We start from the raw sequence: 21,689 nt of genomic DNA on the forward strand, positions 1-21,689 counted from the left end.
AATAGGAAGTAAAAATGCAAGTGTGCAACACCGCAATTTTTGCTTGCCTGGTGCATACGTTGAGTGATTTTCCCCTTTAGATGAATACTAGCTTGCACAAAATTCAAATAACTCAGCTGTCTACAGATGGGGGCTGGGGAGGAGTGTGGGAAGGGGAACAGACGGAAGGAAATGGAGCTGAGAAGACTGAATTAACCTTTCAATGTCTTGAATTTCAAGGAGGGAAGAATCATCTCTTGTTAAGTCTGCAACCATGCAATTAAAATATGAACAAGCCTTAGAAGCCACATTTGACCCATATTCCTAGATTTCTACTTTAAAGACAGATCTTCTAAAACCAAGATTCAGATCCAAAAAGTGTTCAGAGGAAGAGAAAAAAAACCCTCATGCTGTAAATGTTTATTTTAATCACAGAACTCTAGTAGAAAAATGAGTAAAAATGTCTGACATTTACGCAGAACATGTGCCTTTGATATTGAATTCAGTTTTAAAAAACCCTTACATATGTGTCTAGTAATGGCTGACAGTCTTTGAAATGATGAATGGTTTTCTCCGGGCTGGAGTTTGTGTTTCTATAAAATAGATCCTTTCACCTGCTTGCTTGAGAAGTCCCATTTGTTAATACAAGGCAAAGCTATAAAAATGAACTTTGATTCTTAGGTGCCCTTTTGGACACCATGAATTAGAACAACTGGATACTTGCTGATATGAGAATTTCCATGGACAGTTATGGATGTCCAGAATGGCCAAGTGTCATGTGCTGGGCATCCTGGAACAAAATGTTTGTTAGAAAATGTTATAATGCTGGAAAAGAAGAACAAAGTAAAGACTCAGTTTGGGGACGTGTGTCAGTTTCTGGATGAAATATGCAGGAAAGGAAAGGTCTTTGCAGAGCAACCAGCTGGAAAGTGTTTGCTAATTCCTGCTTGGTGTTGAAAGGACTCACGTTTGTCAGTATTTTTTGCAAGACATCAATAGGATCCACTTAAAGCAAAAATTCCAAGTTCAGAAGAATGTATCAAATAATTTTTAAGTGAACAGTTAAACCCAAAAGCAAACACTTTGCTGACATACAGATAATTTCCAGGAAAAACTGTTTGGCATATACTACACAGGTATTACAACAGACAGTGCCTTGTTTTGCTATGTGTCAGATTCCCATTTCCTCCCAATAAGACAATAACCTAGTATGAAGGTGAGGAGTTGCATGGCAGGCTACCAACCTTCCAAGGATTTGATGACTTTGCAAAGCTGATTTAAGTTTTGAAGTATTTTAGCTCAGTTTGTACTAAGCCTTGTACAACAGTGAGCACAGTTGGGATAAGGATATTTTTCTTCAAGTAGCTTCAGTTTCTGATGAGGCGTAATGCAGGGCTGTTGCTGGAAGTAGACTTAACTGGAAGCTAAAGTCTTCAGAGAATATTTATTCTAAAGTCATTCTAGGTCAGGATGGGAATTGGGGATACATGAAGGAAACACGGCTCCAGTTCTTCTGTGACATATACAGGCGATAGTGATTGTGCTCATGAATAGCTTTTCCTGAAAACAAGGGAATTACACCAGTAATTATTTTAGATCTACTGAGTTACTTTGTAAGCACTTAGCAGTCAATCTCTGCAAAACTTTTAAGCTGAGCAGTTTAGCTGTAAGGACTTGTAAGAAAACACTGAGCTACAGAAATGGCTCCCCCTTCGTGGTGTGGCTCTGGACATGGATTTACTGATGAGGCAGGGATGCCATGGCACTCTGGCTCTTTGGTCCTAGGAGCCAGATGCTGACCAAACGCATCTGCCAAGCTCCTGGAGCTGTGCAGCAGCTGGGGAATGGGTCCTTCTGCTCCTGAGCAGTCTCACACTGGGGCCGTGTCACTGTACAAGGCAGTGCACTGTCATATGTCCTGACATGGGGTGACAGTGCTGTGTCACGTGGTGGGACTGCAGCCCTGCCCTGCACAACCCCTGCTCTGAACGTGCCTGTGGGTTTGGAGTGGGAAATGAGGCTGTGTGAGCTCTATAGCCTGTACAGCACTAGAGTGGGAGGAATATGAAATGCTGCTTTCAAAATTCAGGTGTGCCTGAGACAGTGGAAAAGGTGATGGGAACAGCTAATGGACATTGCTCTATTGTGATGTTTAGGAGGGAGCTGAGAGGCAGATGCTTTCAACAGCAGCCACTCATTAAGTTGTTGCCTCTCTCCTCTCTGTATTTACTATCTTAGAAAATGTGGCTAAAGAACCAGATAGAGACTAAGATGGTGAAACACCTCAAGGGAAAGTCTTACAAGGAGCAGATTAGCTCACTGCGTTTGTTCAGCTCAGAGACGAGGAGACAGAGGGGAGCTCTCATCCATACCCTATAGCTTCCCTTAAAGGCAAGGGGAGATGCTGATCTTCTCTTTGATGACCAGTCACAGAACCTGAGGAAAGGGAATGAAGTTGTGTCAGGGAAAGTTCAGCCTGGGCATTAGGAAAAGGTTCTTTACTGGGGGTGTGGTTGGTCACTGGAACAGACTCCTCAGGGAACTGGTAACAGTGCAGTCTGCCAGAGTTCAAGGAGCACCTGGACAATGCTCTTAGTCACATGGTTCAGCTTTAGACAGTCCCGTGAGGAGCAGGGAGTTGGACTCTATGCTTGGGTCCCTTCCAGTCTGAGATATTCTATGACTGTGTGACTCCCGGGTTGTCCTCAACCTTTCAAGTAGACAGCAAGAACACAAAGTGAGCAGAAAAGCCTAAAACGGCAGCCTGGACTGCATATGTCTGCCCCCTGCAAGGAGCCTTGGAAGCCTTTGAAAGGAGGTGGGATAAGCTGGCATGAAATGGTGCATTCGGAGCCAGTTCAGAGGAGGGAAGCCACTGCTTTGGACTCAAAACCAGCAAACAGGTGCTGTGCAGTGCCTGCCTACCTGCCTGCCTCTGCTGTCTGTCTCCTCTCACTGCGTGTGCTTTCTGTGTCAGGTTTCTTGCAGTTTTATTCCTGTCAGCTGGCCAATGTATCTGCTGAAGAGCCAGCTGGAGTCCACTCTCCCCCATGTTTCCTCAACAAAATTGCCAGCTTGTTCTGATTCAGTATCTTTATTGTTGTTGATGAGGCTAAATGAATCAGAAAGAACATGGGTATGTATACAAAATACAAATTCGGAAACCTCATCCTGATGTGAGGAAATTTTATTAGTGGTTCAAGTGGAGAAGTCTGCTGTGGAAGCAGATGGACAGAACACACAGACCCCCTGAGAAGCCATTTCCCCCGACCCTACATATTTTATTGGGTTTTCGTGGTACCTCCTAATGACGCCAAATCTTCCAGCAGGAAAGCAGAGTTTTAGATCTGATTAAACCTGGGTTAATTTACTGTGGGACTGTGACTCTCCCTTCTACGGATTCTAAATGCAAAACTTCTTAATGAGTCTTATAAATGTATCTCTAGATAAAATTCAGAATCCGTGCTGGAAAACCTGAAACAAAATCCTCCCAGCTATTGAAAATACAGACGTTTCAGTTAATCCCATCCTGCTTGTATAATTTTTTCCCCCCTTTCATATAGTCTTTGTCAGCTTTTCGTGGGGGAAAAAAAAAAGCTTTTCCTGAGAGGATTTTTACTAACTAAATCCAAGTTTCCTTAAATGCCTTTATTAAACCCACCACCTATGGCTGCTGGCACTGCATGACAGAAAAAGCAGTTGTAGTTTCAGCGTGGCATGTGGGAACCACAGACTGCCAGGCACTGGTTTTAACACTTCGAGTGTAAGCTTGCATCTCCTCTCTAACTTATGCTAACTCACTTAAAGGGTGCTAAATTTTGTGTTTCAAAATGCATTAGCTCTTTGTCAAAGGGCACTTCGTTACTTCTGGCACGTTTACATTTGGGAAATGTTTGGCAGTGATTGCTCCTGATCCTTCAAGTCAGAAAATTTGCAGGAAATATTTTAATATGGTTAACAGAAGAGCAAAACTGGAATCACAGAACGAATTAAGCCAGAAAAGACCTCTGAGATCATTGAATCCAACATATGTCAACCAGGCCACGGCACTGAGTGCCACGTCCAGGCTTCTCTTAAACAGCTCCAGGGATAGTGATGCCATCACCTTCCTGGGCAGCCCATTCCAATGTCTGATCACCCTTTCTGTGAGGAAATTCCACCTAATGTCCCAGCAAAGCTAGCAGGGTACGAGCCCACATGGTGCCACTACTGGCTGTGGCCACTCTCTGGCCGTGGGCACCCCAGGATGAGAGGCGAGTCTTAAACAGCACCAGAGGTGGTTTAGGTCGGACATCGGTAATTTCTTCACGGAAAGGGTGATCAGACATTGGAACGGGCTTCCCAGGCAGGTATTTAAGGAATCACCGGACGTGGCACTCAGTGCCCTGCTGTGGTGGACACGGTGATGTTCGGTTCAAGGTTGGGCTCGATGAACTCAGAGGTCTCCCCCAAGCTATTTGATTCTGTGACTCTGAGCCCGCACGGGCCGAGGCGGGAGGGTGCCTGAGTCACCGTGCGGGCAAGAATATGAGGAAAACGTTAATTTTGGGATTTTGGGCCGGCCGCTCCCGCCCTCCTCACTCCCCCCCGGGCTGGGCCGCCGCCGCCTCAGGCCTCGGCCACCGCCCCCCCCCTCCCCCCCGCCCTCAGCGCCCGCCCCGCCCCGCCCCGCGGGCACGTGACCCCCGGGGGGAGGCGGGCGGGGGGGCGCGCGCTCTGCACCTGTCAGTCAGCGCGTCACTTCCGCCCGTCGCCGCCGCTGCCGTCGGGGACCCCCCGCTCGCGGCTCGGAGCTCGGAGCGGCTGTGAGGGCACGGACGGCGCCGGGTCCGGCAGCGCGGCGGCCGCGGCACACGGCGCGGGCAGCGGCCGGCGGAGGAGGGCTGCGAGGAGAGCGGAGCGGCGAGGAGAGGCCCGTGCCGGTCCCCGGGGTAGGAAGAGGCGGAGGAACCTGCTGGTGGTGCTGAGGACGGCGGGGAGGGCGAGTCACCCGGCAACGGTGAGGGGCGCGGGGCGCATGCGCGGGGGGTCTCCGCTCTGGCTGGCCGGTGTCACCTCAGGCTTCAGGAACCTTCTGGCACCGACGCCGAGCGGGGCGCGGGAACTTCCTCCTGCCGAGTTGCTGGAGCCGCTCGCAGGGAGCTGTCAAGAGGCGGGAGCGGCTCCCAGGCTGGTGTCGGTGGGACCTCGCAGGCAGCGCTGACAGCCCAGCTCCTCCAGGAGTTGTGTGCCCAGCACGGCCCAGCCTGGTGCCCCCTGCGATGGGGCTTGGCGCGCTGACAGCGTCAGCCTCGCAGCTCCCTGACAGCGAAGTTGGTCCCAGAAGTTGAAAGAAGGGCAGTCACTAAATTGCCTGTGATCGCGAAGGCAGCGCTGGCATTAAGAACGCTGGGTCATTGACTTAACGCGCCAGCCTGTGACCAAATGTGTCTTCCGAGGGATCTGTGGGTTTCCATTGTTCGTGGAAGCTCCTTAGAGATTTGAATATTTGAGTGGAAATGTTTCTTGCTATCAAAAAGTTGCTTTAACATGAGATGTTCCAGGGTGCTCCTTCCAGGTTTGGAAGAAACCGCAACAAAACCCAACAACAAAAACCCTGCCATCACACACTGCAATGCCAGTTTTTAATGCACAACTCTCTTATTCTCAAGTTCCTTGGTCTGGCTGCATTTTAAGAAAATTTTACAAAATTTTTTACTGCTGTCAGGCTCAAGATGGGGAAAAGAAGTAACAGATGAAGAAAGTAAAAAGTAAATACTGCGTAATAACTTTTGCCTGTAAAAAAAAAAAAAGAAGAAAGTGAATATATAAAAACCTACAGTTGTTTATTTTTCTTTTGGCATGTGTTCCTGAATGTCCTCAGGGATGGAATTGTTAGTATATGAGTTTAGAACAAATTGTTAAACCATATTAGCATTTAGGTTTGAAGTTTTTCTGTCTTCTGTGCAGTCTAATCTGCCTGCCTAAGAAGAACAGAAAGCTGGTTTGTTTGCCTATATTATCAGCAATTTAGCTATTTTGTTTGTTTGCCTTTTTTTTTTTTCTGCTCGTTACTAGTAAATTGCTTTATATGTTCTTTGTTGCATAGACTTGAAAATGTTTAGAATATCTTTTAATCTTCTTTGTCTCTATTTTATACATTGTTTGGCTCCATAGGGATCCTTTCCTTGTCTCGACTGTGTAACAATAAGGAATTAAATACCTCAGTGTTTTGAAAGCATCTAACTGGAAATTTACCATATTGTTTTAGAAAAATCAATCAAGTAGACTGTCCCATGGTTACATTTAGGAAAGCTGACTCGGAGAAGCTCCTGGAAACTTAATGCTTGCAAATTTTGACATGGACAACACGTCAAAACATCTGAGTTTGGCAAATGATAGTTTTTATCTGCTCTGTGTTAGTTTGGGCACTTGGTTTTTGTGTTGCTTGGAACACTGGAGGATCTTCTTGCAGCTCATTAAAAGGCTTAATTTAACATTTGTCATGTGTGGCTCATACCCTGAGACCTGTGCAAGCAGTGAAGCGCTGCTTTCTAATGTACATAATGGCATGTTTGAAAAAGCAGGTGAGGCTGAAGAAATTCTGTGCATTTGGAACAGACTTCAGAAAGTTCTGTGAGACCCTGGTTGCTGTGTGTGAGGGCTCTGTGGGGTAGGGTTTTTTCCTTTTCTAATACTCAGCCTTTTGGTTTCTGTTCAAATGTTACACTGTAGCAGTGATGCCTCTTTCTAGGGCTCGTTGGAAAGTGAGCAAAACCTGCCAAGTCTGGGGTAATTTTTAAGTTAGGATTTATTTTTTTTTTTTGGTGTGGTTGTTCTCTTTTTTTTCCCATCCCCCACGAAAGAAGCTGCAGCTATATGGAAGAGGAAGTGATGTCGGTAAGAGAATGCTTCAAGTTGTCCTCTAATTCAGTGCATAGCACCAGGTTAATTTTACTGCCATATTAACACACGAAAATCTAGTGGCCATTTAGGTGGGAGTGAACTAACTATGTGTAGGGCAGTTCATCATTTGCATCTGTAAGGACGAAGGATGGCAAACTTTTCAAACTTTTTTCCTTGCATTGCAGGCCTGGTTGTATATTTATTGATTATTTCAGATGTGAGGACTGTTATTTAAGGACTGAAAAATAACACTTTATCCAAAACATACGAGGAGGAGGTACAGAATCGAAGGACTATTAAATCTTCTGTGAGGGGCTACGGAAAAGGGAGATTGTTACTTGTCATGCAGTTTGTAAAATGATGGCTCTTTCAGTTTTTCAGCAGAGGGACTTTATGTCTCTTGTCAAAATTGGATTCAGGCAGAGAATACAAGAATTTTACATTGCTCCCTGGAAAGTTATTGAGCAATTCAGTTTTGCTTACTGTTATCTTCTGTAAGGTAAGAGATCTTACGTGCAAAAATTTTGTTTGAGAATGACTAGCTCTCTCAAAGCTTTGGTAAATTCAGATTTATCTTCACAGTTTGTACTGGCTTGATAGCCAGCTGTTGAGATTTGTGAAAATTCAGTCAGTTCAGGTGAATTCTGTGGATTATTGCAGCCAAAACCATAATATATTTGTTACTGCATCTTCTACCAGGATTTTTTTTCCTGTAGAGCTGATTTGTTTTGAAGTCTAAAAAACATAGTTTAGAAGGTCAAAACCTGTTATGTTTGCAACATATGGGTGGAGTCGTTCACTACAAGAAATGGGTAATATTTTGCAGGACTGTATTCTGATCAGTGAGAATAGTTCTATTGTGATAGTAACAAACCATTCTAGTCTTGTGGTCTTTCCCTTGTAAATGTGCAAAATCCTGTATATTTGTTTTAAAAAAGAAAAGAAAGATATGCCAAACGAGCTTAAAATACAGATAGGGCTTTATGTTTGTGTTCAGACAGCTTGTAACAAAGACTGCGGTTACAGAGGCTTTTTCCTATTGAGAGGTTTAAATGGTTTTTATTTTCTTCACTGTTTGGACATTTCTAAGGACGTTTGGGTGGGGCATCTGCTCGATCTGAGCCCTGTATCTGGTGGGGACCCTGCGCTGGTTGTCCAGGTTCCAGTCTTGCTGGCAGCTCTCCTCGTGTGTCTCTTCTGTTCAGTGTTCCCTGCAGTGTGTTCCGGATTAAAATTTGTGCTCAGCTGTGTAGGATAATAATACATGGGCAAAACTGAAAAGGTGAGAGCTGGAATCTTACGAATGTGGCTCTTTCTTCCTTTATACTCTTTAAAAGTGTGTATGTTTGAAAGGTTTTCTCCCCTTTTTGCTGAACTTCACATTTAATGAAATCTTTTACTGTCTTGGCACTCTAGTAATGTAATCAGGTTAGTTAATTTTAGTCTGCAATGTAACTTTTAACCTTAAGGTTTCTGGTGGTGTCTTCAAATTTAGTCATAATCAAGTTTTGACAGGAGACATCAGTACCGGATCTCTTATTTTTGTCTTTTTTTTTTCTTTCCATATCTCTTGAAATTCAGAGAATTGTTGCTACAGCATTGAACTCTTCACTGAAATGTCTTAGTGTAGTGGGGAGGCTGAGCCTGTCCTTTATTTTGGTGGCATGTGCTCAAGGTTCTGACAGAGGCAGTGTTTCAATAGTGAAGGGGCTGTGTAACCATTTTGTAATCTGCTGAGTTCCAGTGTGTATTTCTGCTTATCTGTTTGGGAGGGGAGAAACAAACTGATGATAAATATATGTAATAGGATAACTTATGTATAATGAATTAAGTGCATTATATATTTATAGTTTTCTTTTTTGTTGTCTCTGACGTAGCTTGAATTCAGTTCCAAAGTCTGTTTTAACAGCAGTGACAATTGTTAAACTGCTTTGGTTTTATACCATGAAGCTCTCAAGTTGCATAGTTTTACTGATAATTTCTTCCTGTCTGTTACTTTACTGTACTTTTATAATGCCATTGCACTGAAGTTCTGCATTATCTGGTGCAGGGGCAATGAGATGTGTGCGGTTGGTGGAGTAGAGCTTTGCATTGGGGGGTGGCGAGTAGGATGAATATAATTAGCTGTTACACAAGATACAAAAGCCTTTTTATTTATTAACTACTGTTGTTAAGAGTGTGATGGGATCTGTGTGAGCAGGAAGTTTCTTTATAATTCTGCACATGTGCATTGGCAGCAGCAGATGAGAGCAAATCTGGCAGTGTGTGGTGGTGGGTGTGAGGCACTGAGCAAACATCTACTTTTTCTGGTATCGCTGATGGTTTTATTTTCTTGCTACAATGTAGTTGGAGGATTATAAGTTGCTGTAATGCTGTGAAAAAGCCTTTGGATTTTATCTAGTAAGTGAATATAAAACATTACTTTTGCATATCAAAACCAGCTAACATTTTGGTGATCTCTCAGCTTGTTCTTTAAAAGTGTAGAATTTTTTTGGAATGTTGCTTAAATCAGTCCCTGTATTTGAGGTTTTTCTAATAGATAGGATCTGGCTCTTGTAAAGGTCTGTGTAGGATGGGCTTTTTCAGAGACAGTATGATCAGGTTATGTCAACTGAAATTGTAGACTAAACTATAATGACTGGAAAATAAATCCTAATCAGTATTACAGTTTCTTGGCTTGTGAATTAAAAAAAGGTGAAATCCAAATTTCTATTAGTTTTTGTTATATCTCTTCCAGAGGAACTTTCATGAGGTGTTTTGTTGCTTTCTTGCATGGTAAGGACATAAAGGCTTAATTTAAATTGCTCTAATTTGTAAATTAGAAGGCTTGCTGCCACATTCCCAGGAAACAAAAATTGCGTTAGAATTACATTCCACTAAATCTTATGTTGTATTTTTTGTGCTTCTACTTGCTTTGTCAGTGTAACCGGTATTTTGTCAGTTGAGTGGTTTTTGAGACTATCTCAGAAGTGCTGGTGGCAAACAATGGAGAATTTCTGCTAGTAGAATTGAGGTTTAACGTGTGTGTGAGTGTGCATGTGAAGGCATACGCAGGCAAACAGTTCATTGATGGAAGAGCTGGTGGTCATGCTTCTGCTAACTCCTTTTGTGATTGTGTGCAAAACTGCAATGAGCTGGTTTCCTTCTGATTCCTACTTGACCAGAAAGCAAACAGGGCAGTGAAGAGTTAGGAGCCATAATGAGAAATGAAGGGAGCAGGAAATTCATATCTGCTTGAGAAGATACTTATTCTAACATGGATTCCTTCAACGCTGCAAGTTAAATTTTGTAGTTATACTTAATTTCAAACAGTATGCTTAAGAGGACCAGCTTATTAAATTTAAAATGATAACTGAGCCCAGTTGTCTGATTTGCCAGTTTAGACTTGTGACTAAAATACCTCATGATAGCTGATTTCACTGACAGTCAAAAAGAGGAAATCTTGCTTTAAGAATCTATTTTAAGCCAATCTTGCTGGTTTTAAGTATTTTATTTTAAATAATTATTGTTTTGACTACACAAATATATTAATGAGTACTTAAATGTGATTATTCTTTTAAATGGAGGATGTTCTGTGTCTGTTCAAGCAGTGGCACATCTCTGCATGCCTTTAACTTGCTCCTGAGACAAGTTTGTCCTTTCCTGTGTCCTAGATTTTTGGTAGAGTTCTGTTTGTGGGGTTTATTTCAGTTTGTCTTTTGTATTAATTTATTCCAAGCCATATCCCCTCCCCAGCCTGGCCATCTTTTCAATTTTGACTGGATTAATTCAAACAAGCAAGATACTCTGTTTTTACTTGTTAGCTGAACAAAAGCTGAAAATCAGATGAGCAAAAGCTCTTTTGCCCAAAAGCAGTTCATCCATTGAGAATGCTAGCAGTAATTTGAGTATACAAATGGCGTAAAAATCAATCGGTGTCAATTGTTACAGTTCTGACATAACATTACAAAAAAAATTAGTTTCCTTTTAACTCAACAAAACTTAAGCTCAAGAGTGCTGGTTGTCATTTTTTTGAAACATAACTAGTGTGTACTCCAGCAGTTGGCAAATGGCTCTGTGTGTTCTGCAGTGAGCTGGGACACAAAAGTTTCCCAGGGAAGCCTTCTTGCTCCTGCTCACGCTTGGCAGCTGGCTCTGGATGATGTCATGAGGAGATGACATGAGGAGAGCTCCTTGTGACTCCAAGTTGGAATCTGTGTCTTAATTTTTGGCCATCATTTAGAAATTCTTAAAATATAACTTTGATAATTTCAAGCTTAGCCAAAAAATCAATTCTTTATTTGGGTTTAACAGTATGTTTGCTGTAGGCATCCAGGGGGACATTACAAGTTCTGTCTAGCTGTAAGTCATATAAATAACATAATACATTGTTTTTCCTTATCAAATATAGAGTATGAAATAAAAAAACTTTGAGACACTAATGTTTTTTGTGGAATTTTATTTGTAAATAATTATTGCAGACAAGGAGCATTGATCCTCTTTGTACTAGAGGATGTGTATGTGATCTTTTAGGACCCAGTTTGCAGGCATGTGGTGGTCCACAGGGTCACAGCACTGCGGGCTGAAAAAGCCAAAAAACTTGAGGTGTGTTTCCTGAGAAGCAGGGACAGGCCATTTTGTTGCTTTTTTCCTATCTGAAAATCTTACAGTTAGTTTTTGCTTTTATGTGTTAAGAAAAAAGTCACTGGAGATGTTTGCTAATGCCACAAAATAATATATTAAAAATAGGGCAGAACAGCAGTCAGTGTTAGCTTTGGGTTTGGCTTCAGAGACAATATGAATTTCTTGCTACATAAAACAAGCAAATAAAAGAATTGCTTAAATAGTTGAGACTTGTGGCAGAAATTCTAAATGCAGAATTAATGTTTTCATTCCTATGGCATGGTTTCAGTTGCAGCCTTTGTTTATTTTTACTTGTTGCTTCATTCCTTTGTTTCAAGGAAAGGTAGTGGAACCCTGAGGACTTTAAAATCATACCCGTATATTATTTGTACTTCAGTCATTAATGTAAAAGCTGAACTAAATGTAAGTCTAAATTTTCATGTGTATTCCTCAAATATTAACAGTTAGCCATATATTCTGTGGGGTTTTTAGTGGCATTTCATGTGTGGTTGTAAATACTTCTTGAGCTGCCAAGATAAGTAAATGCTATTATGATGGGAAAATGAAGCTCATGGTGCTGTTTTCCCAGTAGACTCTCTGAAGAATTTTCCTTAAATTTTAAAAATTTTAAAATAATGCATGACAGCACTGAAATCCACAATACAGAACAAAACTCTGTGTTTTACCCTCATTTAAGATGCTTGGGCTCAACATGTTGTAAAGGACAGTAAGTTTTTTTCAGTCTCTTGTAAAATTGTGGTATAATATGTGGTTATAATAAGGTGTATTTTTAGTTTCCTGCATTTATGTTTTGCAGAGCGTGATTATAGCTTAAGGATGTTTTAAAATGTTTGTTGTAACAAGGAGGGGAAGTAGACTGAAAAAAATGTAACCAGAATGTTTGTAATTAAAATCAAGCTAGGTAGTTTTCTTTTGTGTGGGTTTTTTTTTTAGTTGCTATTTTTTTTCCTTTTTCTTGATGGAACCTGCAAAGCATTTTGGTTGTGAAATTGTGAGAGACAAGCACGTGCTCGAAAGGATCAGGATAATATGGGCAAAAGTAGAAAGAGTTGACTGAATGGGTTAGCTCCTGTTTCCTGAGTTGTTTGATCAGGGCAAAAAAAAGTATTCAAAAACTCCACGACATTGCTTAGTATTTGTAAAAGACTCTGGAAATAATCCTGAAGGTTACATGTCTTGTCCTAGTTTTCATATGTGTCTGCAGCGAAGTGCTGCACTTCCTGAGTCAAGGGAGGGCAAGTGGGGAAGCTTTTGATCCATATAAAAAGCGGAGATAAAATGTTTAATTATTAACAGTTTTTACAGTGTTGGAAATAGCAGGAAATAAAACTTACTGGAAGTTGAATAACTTAACTGTAGCTACTTAACTGTAGCTCTTTCTAGATTTGGTAAATGTCAGATTAATTGTATTACAGCCTGTGAAGGTACCAAAGCCTGAACTAAAAGGGAAAAGACAGAAAATGCTCTGAAAATAAATTGTTGCCTCTAATGATATATTGAAATGTGTGCAAAAGTACGTGTATCTGAGAGGGTGAAAATGAGGCTTTCACTAGTTTTTCTAGGTGATAATAAGCCATATAAAGCTTTCTTTAAAGTATAAACCTGGTTGTAAATCCGGTTTTGCTCTACAATGAGACAACCAGGCTGTTTCAACCTCATTGTTACGTTGCCAAGCCAGTTAAAATAGAAGTCTGTATTTTTCTCTTTTTTTCATGCCTCCTGAATGAAATTAATATTCAGGCAGCCTGTTCATCTGCTGCACCTGGCAAAAGTGGCTGAGCTTTCATGTCAGTGAACTGAGCACAAAGTTGCCTCTGCTGAGAAAGCTGAGCCTCAAGATTGTTCATTTGGTGCCGTATTATAAAGAAGTGGTTACTTCTAATTTGGTCTTTTTATTAGGTGATGTTTGTTTTGAAGGTTTGTTTGTTGGTTTTAGCAAGTCAGCCTGAAGCATTGTGGCAGATCCATCAAAGATTTTCTCCCAGCTGCCCTTAACCCCACAGCTGGCCAGTGTGAGGTGTTCTGGTTCATTGTGGACAGGCTGACTTTGGTAGAACTTGAGAAAACAGACTGTGTACAACTTCATATTTTAAAATTTGCATGTTATATTGGGATTGATTGAAATCTACTTACATGCAAAGATTATGTTAACTTTCACTTAATATACTGAAACAAACAGAAAAAGGATTGTACAAGGCCTTCATAAATTATAGGAAGGTCATGAATTGCAACTGCTTCACTGTTGGAATCTGGCAGGATCTTTTAGTAACCGAGAATTTGCAATAACAATTTTGAATAGGATGGTAAAAAACCAAAAAAATAAAACCCGTTGACTGGAGTATAACCCTTCATTTTCCATTCTCAGCTCACCTGGAGTCCTGATCTCAGACCAGTATTCATTCACTTGGGTGAGATGTAACAGATTTACAACCTGTGGGTAATATAAGGCAATAGACAGAGACAATTTAAACAATTTTAAGCCTGAAATATTTTTTGCTCTAGGCCTCAATGCAAGAAAATGCTGAGGAGGTGGAAGCAGTCTTATACAGAGCTTATGACCAATTCCCTTAGCACATGGATGCAGTTTGGGGGGGATTGGGAGCAGGAAAACTGCTTTATTCAAACTACTGGAAGTACTCTGGGTTCCTGTTGTGATAGGCTAATGGTCTGGCATTTTGGTACTGAAACCAGAGGGGTTGGTTGTCAGGAATTTGCAAACGAAGATGAAGTTTATTTGTCCTGATGTGGAACAGAAGCGAGAGCTGATATGGGAGAACAAAGGGAGGGAAGGTACTTGTCTCCAGTCTGTCATATCAATCTCCAGTTATGAAACAGAAGGTTTCAGTGAATACACTTTGAAGCTGGGGAAAGCCTCTTTATTGTCTAGTTTTGGTGATGTGTGTTGTGGTTATGCGAGTGTGTATGTCACAAGCTTGTTTTGCCCAGTCACAGTTGCTTGAGTTTATTTAGAGCAGGTAATGGGTGAGATCAAGGGGTTGAGGTGACTCTTTGACTGATTCTGGGCATTACATTGGGTCCACTGTGCCATGACGCTGCAATTTAAATTTTTAATACCACAGAAAACCATAAAGACAATTTAATGTGGTTTTGTAGCTATTTTGAGAGCTGAGAACACGGAAAATGTCCCTATATTCTGGATTCTAAATAAAAGGTGGCAAAAATGTGGGTGGTTCTATGGAATCTGACTTGGAGGATTTTGCTTCCTGTATCCAGATCTGATGATCACTTGGACTTTGAACTGGCAGTTAGGACACATTGTCAACTTCCTAGAAAAGATGATCAGTACCACCAAAAACTGGTTGACTCTAAATGTTCCTTAGTTAGGATTTTGGTTTTGGTCTTGCTGTTTAAAGATGTTGCATGAAACCAGTGCCTGAGATCCTTCTAAAAATTTCATAGCCATTAAATATTTTAGCATGATAGGTACTTTAAAACAGTCTGTGTAACCTACTTAGCCCTCCTTGATTCTTTGGAAGAGGATTGTAAGAGTCTGAAAATTATTTCTTAATTGTTAAGACTTAGATGTCCCATGCTAACTTTCGCTTCAGGTTTGGTTAACTCGTGAGTGAAAAAAGGGATTTGCTGTTCTAGGGGGCTCTCTCATAAGCTGTGCTAATGTGGTCTTTATGCTTTTCTTGTTCAGAACCAGAAACTGATGGTTTGACAAGAATTCCTCTGATGTGATGTTTAGATTCGTGACCGAGTTTAAAACTGTTGAAAACTTTATGATCTAATAATATTTTCCTTATTTTCAGATTAACTGCTGAAGTACTGATCGAGTTCTGCTATTCTTCAATGAGGAACTACAGGCTGATCTTTTGCCATAATCTTAAACAACCATAAATGACAAAAGAATGCTTGGTCAGTGAGGGCAGCTGGCGCAGACAGCGTTTTTCAAACTCGGCTGTATAAGTACTCTGAGGTGGGTGTCTTAACTTGTTTTACTGGGGGGGGAAAAAAAAGAAAAACATGTATGGATTTCAGAATGTCTAATCTGTTAGAATTTACCTATTAGTAAACAGAGAATTTTAGTTTGCTTGCAGTGCTTTGACTAACAGCAGGTACTTCGTGTTCTGTGTGTGCCAGCCCCTGTGAAAGTGACTGCTTGCATTTAAGCAAGTATGTTTTCTTTTCTTTTTGTTATTTATTTTGAAAGGACAGTTTTTTCTTTGCTAGAAGAAATATTTTGGTTTTGACAGGGTAACAGCTTGACTGACTTACACTGCCCTTTGTTATCTATCTAGATCCTTTATCAAGCAAAGACTTGCAAGTGAAGCTTGAGCTTCTGCATGACAGAATGGTATCACTGAGCATCTAGAAACTAGCTTTGGGGGTTTTCTGTTCAGTAAAAATTTTAATTTGATGCAGGTGTTGAAAGCTTTATTATGTAGACCAGAAAATGCCAAATAGATTTTAAAATTATTGCAGTGCAGTTGTGTATCACAAAATACTTAATCATTTAATATAATTGAGACTTGGGGTTTTGGTTTGGTATGATCCATTGGTTTCGTTTCCTGTTGAGGAGCTTTTGTATTGAGTTCTGAAAGCCTGACTACTAAATGCTGCCAGAAAAAGTACAGAAGAATCTACCAAAGTACCTTAGAACTTAATTAGAAATTTGGTAACTAGAATTTTCTGTATTTTCTTTGCTGCTCTATACGTTCTTCTCAGTCCTCTGTTGAGGACAGAACACCTCAGTGATAGTCATTTATTGAGTTAGCTGTGTTTGGAGCCATTAGAGAACTGTCCATTAAATCAGTGAATGGATGGAGACAGACTAGAGAGTATTTGCATTAGGTAAATAAAACACTTTGTGTTACAGATCAATGCTTTCAACAGCATATATTGAAGTGAGATTTTGGTTTTAATTTCTTCTATTGACAGAAAAGACAGCTTTGATTTTTGGCTGCAAAAAGATATGAGGAAGAGCTCCTCCCCTTCCTTGAGTAACTGCAACTCTGTTCTTGCTAACAAAATATTTGGAATTCCACTTGATGAGCTGCAGCAAGAAGGGCAACCAGACAATGAGGTTCCATTCATAGTCCGCCATGTTGTGGACTATATTGAGGAACATGGTATGTATTACCTTGCTGTATTTAAAATAATGTATTTCACGTTATTTTACAGAATAGATTGTGGGGTTTGAAGAGTACTTGTTTTCTGAAGTTAATTATTCAATTGGGTGTGATTTGGTTGTTTCAGGTACTTCCTTTCTTTACTCTTTCTGTTATGGTTATCACTGTTTTCTAGCAAACAGTGATGCAGTCAGCTCAGCAGGGCACCTGATAGGAAATGCAGTGGTTTAGGAACTGCTAACATTTCCCTTGTTATTTTATTGTTTCCTTGGCACAAGACTGTGTGTGTTGGGAAGAGAACTGCTGGAAGTCTTTCAAAACTGTTGTTCAGAAAATGTTTCAATCAGTGTGGAAATTGTGCATATCTGATTATCAGTATTTTTCTGATGTATTAGTCCATACTGGAGCTAAAGGTTTATTTCTGCAATTTGTTTTCTAACTCAGGGGGTCTGGAACAAGAAGGACTTTTCCAAGTCAATGGGAATGCTGAGACAGTGGAGTGGCTCCGGCAACGATATGATAACGGAGAAGATGTGGACCTGGTTAAAGAAGCAGATGTACCCTCAGCTATTAGCCTTCTTAGATTTTTTCTTCAAGAACTTCCAGAGCCAGTTATTCCAGGCAGTTTGCACATACATTTGATGCAACTTTCTCAAGGTAATAACTATTTTTGATTCAATGTTTTTGTTTTATGATTTTAAGAGTAAAACCCAGTATTGAATTGAGATTTGTAGTGGCACTAAGGTGTCTTTGGTGCTCTGTGTAGTAATAATGATGATACTGCTGTGTGCTTTGGTTGCAATGTTATCTGTCAGGACTGGAAATGGGATTGAGGTGTACTCAGTGTGACAGCAGACTTCCCTTCTATGACTATAAAATCTAGTGTGAAATTTGGCTTTTTCCTCCCGTCTTTGAGTAGATCACTGTGGATGGGTTTACATATGGATTCTTTCTGTCCTGCAAGTCCCCGTTTAGTTCCCTTTTGTTAAAAATGTGGAGAAACTTTGCTTAAACTTGCAGCTTACTGTCTTTACTGTCTTTTTGTAAGTGTAAAAGTTATTTCAGAAGCATTGAAAGTTATCTGTAACAAGGAAATCAAACCACATAAACCCTTGAACAGTGTTTTCAGCTGCTAAAATTAGACTTCTGATTTCCTCTAATTGGGTTTTGCCTGTCTGACAGACATAGCTCAGTTAGTTTCCAGAATTACATCATCAGCTGCATTTGAAGCAGTGGAATTGCTTAAAGAAATGCAGAAGGTGGTAGTAATTGTTGACCCATAGGTTAGTTCTGGTCTTTTCTCTCTTCAGCAGTTCTTCCATATCATTAGGTCAGGCTTAGTCCTCAGGATAGCTTCCTTATACAGCAAGGTGTGGCCTCTGTGCATGTTAGAAGCTCTTTGCAGGCAGGTGGTTCCTCAAAGACAGGTGATTTGAGTCACTGAGTTGTGAATGTGGTGGTCCCAGTGCACTAGGCCATGTGTCCCACAAGTGTGTATCCATGCTTCAGTGCCTCAGGACTTCAGTTAGAGGGTAAGAACGTTCTCCCTTTTGGTCTCTGGTTGTTTAGAACTTAAATTTCAGATTTGTTAGATTTCGGGTTGGTTAGACAAAACATGGAGATGTGTATGTTCAAAGTGGTCTTGATTATCACCTCTCTGTGCTCCCTTTCTTTTTAAAAGTCTACATTGTTAAAGTACTTTTTAAAGTCTTTTTTTTCTGTTCTGTTTCCAAAATGCATTTCTACAGTAAGAACTGTCAATGGAATGTTCATTTTGTTGTGTTATGTGTTGAAACAACTATTTTATGTGCTTGGTTCCCTGTATTCAGCTGCTGTAGATGTTGACTGTGTCTGAGCAAATGAAATCCTGTACAGTTCCTGCTTAGTGTTCCTGTACATGCTCTTAGGGAATTTACCCACTCTTTGCTTTGATATTAAGGACTGGGATGTCTCTGCTCTCTCATCTAGAGAGGCAATGATGGCTCATCATCTTCAAACGTACTTTTCCCTCTCTAACTGATCTTAGAAGAGTTTTCAAGTGTCTGAGAAAGAAGGGGAAGCCTCTTTCTATCAATTTTTCTCCCATTTTGCTTTCCTGACATTTCTTTTCCAATATATTGAATTTCTCAGTTAGGTATAAACAGCTGTAAACTTTTTGAACCTTGCTGCCTGTAAGGCAGATGAGGTAACAAATGAGCTTTATGGGGACATACTTTGATGAAGAGTGTAGGTAAGTGGGGTGAGAATGAGGAGGTTTTATGGTGACCCTTTTTGAGATCTGAAATTGAATCAGTAAGCTTTGAACTAAGCATGTGTAAAGATGATTGCATTGAGATAGCTTGGATTTATCAGTTAAGTATTATAAAAGCAAGTAGAGTGGTGAGAATGGGATGCTTGTAGAGGAAAAGGTGTCAAAGTGGCTTGTCTGCCAGAAGAATTTAACTTGATGGCAGTTAAGTCACTGTCTGGAGCTGTTGTTGTCTCTAGAGCTCTTCTTCAAAGCAGTTGTGATGTAACAGTGGTAAAACAAAAACATGCAAAGTTTGCCCTCGGAAATCAGAAATTTGAGTGAGCATTAATTGGGGAAAATGTGCAGAAGAGAATGTGGTGGATAATATTGGACAAATGCAAGTCAATTCTCACATTTTAGGCTGTGGTTTGACCAAATTACTTGTACTTTCAGAAGTAAGTAATGGTCATAGTAAAAAAGCTGATCAGTATCAAATATTAAAAAGCAGATATCTTCTTTGAGATTAAAATATTTTTATTACTTTTTCAGATTACAATAATGAAGATGAATTTGGAAGAAAGTTGAGGTTCCTCTTGCAGCAGCTTCCACCTGTTAATTACAGTTTGTTAAAGTTTCTGTGTAAATTTTTAGCTAACGTAGCATCGCATCATGAAGAAATTTGGTCAGCAAGTTCTTTAGCTGCAGTCTTTGGCCCGGATGTTTTTCAGTAAGTTAATTATAAAAGTTCATTCAGTGTTTCTGTGGGAATTTGAGTGTCTCTCTGTACTTTAAAGTCATTCCTGGCCTGTGAGCAACAGTAACAAAGTGCACAATATGTTTCAGGCAGAATCATTCTGTTTCCACCCACTTTCTCACCCCAGTTTGGTTTTACAATTTTTGCTAAGAAGTAAACAGCAGCTCGTCTATGAGTTGTGGCGTGAGAAACCACTGGTTTGATTGTTGCATTACTGTATTTATTCTGAGGTTGAATAAATAATGATAATTATTTATCAAGTGATAATATGTAAGACTGCTATTTGTAGCAAGAAAACAATTCTGGGAGGAGCTGTTAAACTACCAGTTTATACTATTGTTTCCTCACCACAGGCAAATACTTGAATTTTAAATATTCCTCATGAAAAATTAATTGACTAAATAGTTGCTAATTCATTATTGTAAAATATAAAATAGTATAAAGCTTTATAAGGCAGTAGTGTGAAGGCATGCTTTAAATTCAGTGTGTTCAGAATGGATAGAGGATAATGTTGTGAAGTGTAGCACTTAGTCATAGAAGACATTCAGAGGTGTTCTTTGAGGAACTGTGGGATTTAGATTTTTAAACTAAAACAGTGTTGAAATCTTCAGCATTTACACAGATGTGGAGGATCTGAAAGAACAAGAAATAGTTAGCAGAATAATGGCAGGACTTCTGGAGAACTACTATGAGTTTTTTGAAAATGAAGAGGAAGATTTTTCATCTACTAATGATTTAAGCTCAATAACTGAGCAGGTAAGAATATTTTGAATGGCAATATGTTACCACTTAACTGCCTGTTACACATTTATGTTTATGAAAGATATATTGAAATACAGTTTCTTTAGTATGACTTTGAGAAGTTTCTTGTAAACTGACAAAACCCGGCATTTTCTTAATTTTCTTAATGCTTTTGTAATAAGCATAGCTGTGCTAGATTAAAAAACACATAGGGACTAAACCAACAGTGTTATCCTGCCCAACAGAGAGACACTGTTGTAAACAGCTTTAAAATTGCCAATTTAGGAAAGAAGAACTGTTTTTTGATCGAATGAAGAATGACTTTCTTGTTGGTCAAGAGTATTTCTAGGTGTGTCTTACAGGAACATGCAGGGTCTTGCACTCCACTTGATGTTATCAGTGGTGCTTTCCTGTGCCAAAGTTTTTGAATGGTGTTTCTCATTCTAAGACTTGAAAATGATGTATTTTCTGTAAGCAAGAAACAGGATAAATAATAAGCAGTTGCTAAGGTAGGTAACAAGAAGTACTGAATTTTAAAGCCTATCTCACAAACCCCTCCTCTAGCAAGACAGGTAAGGCAAGTACTGGGGCAGTTGGTTGCTTCCTCTTCCCTGCAGTAGATGTTGGTCTGGTCTGCCAGGCATGGGCAGCAGGTTCTAGAGTGAGCAGCGTCTGCTGTGTGAGCTCCTTGAGCAAGCACTGCAGCTCTGCAAAGCTCCATGCAGGGCTATGTCTGGCACTGAGGGCTGCCACAGCCCTGCTGCGTGCAGGGAGCTGCTCAGCAAAGCTGGGCTGTGACTCCTGCAGCCAGAGGCTGGGGGCTGCTGCTGAGTTGGGATAACTGCTCTGTAAACCAGAGCTGCTCTGTGCTCTCTCTCGTGCTTTGAAATTACTGATTTGGCTGTGCCTCATTATATGTTTCAGCAAAAGGGTTTCCTAAGCTCAAAGTCTGTTTGGTGCGTAGTTTTGTTTGTTTTTTCCCTTCGTTGAAGGGCTGGTGGGGTGTCCCTTTAATTTCGTGGTGTCTCCACCAGATGTCAACAGTGCGCTTCTGTCGGGGGCCGGTGCAGTGGGGACAGAAGGGCCGCTGTCCCCGCTGGGCACAGCCCCGTTGGCAGCTGCCCCAGTGTGTGGGTGGGCTTGCTTTTGCTTCACTGGCACATCCTCTTGCAATTGCAGAGGAAAAGCAGGGATAAATACATTTCTTGCCTGGAATGTAGTGCCATATAACTTACACCCCTTTTAAAAACTAACGAATATCTCCTTTCTGCCTTCTGTGTAATCTTAAACTTCTGAAGTTTCAATTCTTCTTAATTTTGTGTTTTTGTTTTACATTGGTGATAGATTCTATACAACATATTTTCTTGAGGCTGCTGCTTTA

The 21,689-nt window shown here is 40.5% G+C and overlaps 1 protein-coding gene across 5 annotated transcripts in view; it reads left to right on the plus strand.

Moving 5' to 3' along the window:
* Nucleotides 1–4,797: 4,797 nt before the first annotated feature.
* FAM13B (family with sequence similarity 13 member B) overlaps nucleotides 4,798–21,689 on the plus strand; it is a 44,928-nt gene continuing 28,036 nt past the window's right edge. For 3 of the 5 annotated variants that reach the window (XM_032124793.1, XM_032124798.1, XM_032124796.1), the window contains exons 1-6: nucleotides 4,798–4,978; nucleotides 15,264–15,430; nucleotides 16,393–16,583; nucleotides 17,028–17,240; nucleotides 19,363–19,540; nucleotides 20,179–20,323. In XM_032124793.1, the coding sequence (XP_031980684.1) occupies nucleotides 16,427–16,583; nucleotides 17,028–17,240; nucleotides 19,363–19,540; nucleotides 20,179–20,323 (693 nt within the window). In that variant the 5' untranslated portion in view covers nucleotides 4,798–4,978; nucleotides 15,264–15,430; nucleotides 16,393–16,426. Of the gene's footprint in view, nucleotides 4,979–8,123; nucleotides 8,147–9,242; nucleotides 9,265–15,263; nucleotides 15,431–16,392; nucleotides 16,584–17,027; nucleotides 17,241–19,362; nucleotides 19,541–20,178; nucleotides 20,324–21,689 lie in introns of those variants that run through there. The other 2 variants (XM_032124794.1, XM_032124795.1) reach the window with 2 other exon arrangements.

This window comes from Corvus moneduloides, chromosome 15 (assembly GCF_009650955.1).
Source record: "Corvus moneduloides isolate bCorMon1 chromosome 15, bCorMon1.pri, whole genome shotgun sequence".
NCBI classification, from domain to species: Eukaryota; Metazoa; Chordata; class Aves; order Passeriformes; family Corvidae; genus Corvus; species Corvus moneduloides.